A 2,467-nucleotide genomic window follows, 5' to 3' on the forward strand; every position below is an offset into this window, starting at 1 on the left:
ATTGCAAGGACCTTGTCAGCTTACAATCCTTTATTTTTTTAATTATTTTTATTTTTTACGCCTACAGCACCCGGTCTTCCTAGGTGGTCTCCCATTCAAGAACTAACCAGGCCCGACCCTGCTTAGCTTCTGAGATCAGACAGGATTGGGCTTGTTCGGGTGGCATGGCCGTAGACTGTGGCGGGAGTTTAAATATTGCTTTTTAGTTTGGAGAATTCAGGACTGGTCAGACTCACTTTCTGCTATCTTCCATTTTTTGTCGGGAAGATCTGTCTTGACTTAACTGATACTTTATGTCTCATCTGACGAGGAAGCCAATCCCTCATTTCCTGGTCTTGTAATAGATCGAGATGAATGCAGTGAGCCCCGAAATCCAGCCCTTCGTGTGCATTCTCTATGGTCCTCCAATAACGTGCAGGAACCGACCACACTTGTTGCCTTGGGCAGATGCAATCTCGCAAGAGGTTTTATATGAAGGCAAAGCTTTGTGTATCTCTCCCTGCCCACTGGGCAAGGTCCAGGTTGGGTATGATGTTTTTATACCTCCAGAACCATATCGGTGCCGATATTTCAGCACCTGAACAAGCTGTTCTTATCAGTTTCTGAGCATCGATAGGTAATTTCAAGGCCTGATCTAGAGTTCTCTGTGCTACCGTAATACACTCCAGATTCTGAAGGAAGTATTCTGGCTTTACGACACACCAGGACAGGACTGGCAGTGATATATCCTGGCATTTATCCTTACGCTATTACCGCTAGCTCGTTTGCCTCCCATGAAATAGTGCAGTTGACCTTTATATGTATTTATCATTCCCATTCTCTCCTTTTTACCACACAGACTTCAGGGCTCCTGTATCTGTTTCTGGACACGAATCAGATCAGACTACTGGTAAAATTATAGGAAAATAATTCGCTTCTCTCGTTTCCTCTCAAAGTGTTCAATTTTAAGAGACCAATCTGGGAAAAAAGATGATGAGAAAAGCCAGCCGGCTAACAAACGGGTCACCACTTTGCAGGATGGTGTATCGCTAGGGAATGCCCCAGCGACAAGGAATCTCGAATCTGAACCTTGCTAAACTAAAAGGCGATTTGTGTGTTCTTTCTTTCTTCTAGGTTCACAATGCTAGTGATTTGCTGATCAAACCCCTGGAAAATTTCCGGAAGGAGCAAATAGGCTTCACTAAGGTACCTTTTCTCCATGTGTAGAATATGCTTTTTACGGCCATTGAATACTTGTCTGGGCTACCACTCTACTCTTCTGGGGTCAGAGAGGTTTGCCTCTAGAAGAAAACGCATCATCAAATAAATGAGAAAATCAGTTGGCTCCTGGCTGTGCTTCCAGCTGGCTATGTAACTGTGGACCCGACAGTTTCTCTATCTTGAAAATGAGAAGTTTGATAATGATAGTTGTTATTTAAAGACTACTTTGTCACCCCCAATAATTTTGATTCAAAAAAAGCCAGACTGCTTACTGCGCTCTGAGCATTGGGCTAGAAACTTCACATTCATTCTCCTGGGAGGTTCTGGTCTTATCATCATTTACAAATGAGGCCTGTGGTTTGGACAAGGTAGAGAACATGACCAAAGTTATATAGTTAGTACAGATAGTAGCCAGGATGTAGACCTGAGGTTCTTAAGCTTTAAATATCACATGCCATTAAGCCATGGTATCTAGATCTGCGCTGTCCAGTATGGTAAAATTGGATTTTATTTCTATAGCTATGGAGAGATAGCTATAGAAATAAAATCCAATTAATAATCCACTTTCTCAGTCATGCTAGTCACATTTCAAGTGCTCGGTAGCCCCATGTGGCTAGTAGCCACTGTACTGGCCAGCACAGATATAAAACATTACTCTCATCATAGAAATTTGTATCGGACAGCCTTGAGCCAGATAATGTCCGATTTTTTTCCAGCGTGACCACTCACAGGTATCTCTGATTTCCTAGCACCTCCTAAAGGGGAATGAATAATTGTGAAATTCATTCTTATCAGCTGGGCGTAGGCCTGTTTTGTGAGCTCCAATATGTACGCACCATGTAACCAAGATAGTCTACCGGACCTCAGTGTAGCGTCTTGACCAAGCGTCTGGCCCTTTTGAGAATATGCCATTCAGTGGTCGTTATCAAGAATATCATGACAGGTAGTTTGAATCCTGGATATAAAAGTAGCAGGTTCTGACAAGGAAGAGCACACTAGTGGATGTGCTTCCACCGCCTGGCACCATCGGTCAGGTCGACATGGGCGTTATTTGAGTGACTGCCATGCACGCAAAGTCACTTCTTTGAATAGCCCAGTGAGGCTGGACTCCACTCGGTTCATCTCGGGTCTCATTAACATAAATACTTAATTAGGACAGTATGTAATTGAAGGAGAGAAGAACCTTTCAGATCACAAGTGTGGTGGTAAGAAAACAATTAAGTACTTGTTAAGTGACATGACAGTTGTCCCATAACACTGAATAAAG

General features: G+C 43.0%; 1 protein-coding gene and 1 pseudogene across 1 annotated transcript in view; one reads left to right on the forward strand and one right to left on the reverse strand.

Annotated features, from left to right (window-relative positions):
- The window catches only part of OPHN1 (oligophrenin 1), a 273,349-nt gene that overhangs the window by 123,977 nt on the left and 146,905 nt on the right, over positions 1 to 2,467 (forward strand). The window contains 1 exon segment of the mRNA XM_023537451.1: positions 1,114 to 1,185. Coding sequence (XP_023393219.1) covers positions 1,114 to 1,185 — 72 coding nt within the window.
- LOC111746503 lies at positions 59 to 176 on the reverse strand (annotated as a pseudogene).

Source organism: Pteropus vampyrus, unplaced genomic scaffold, assembly GCF_000151845.1.
Source record: "Pteropus vampyrus isolate Shadow unplaced genomic scaffold, Pvam_2.0 Scaffold191, whole genome shotgun sequence".
NCBI classification, from domain to species: Eukaryota; Metazoa; Chordata; class Mammalia; order Chiroptera; family Pteropodidae; genus Pteropus; species Pteropus vampyrus.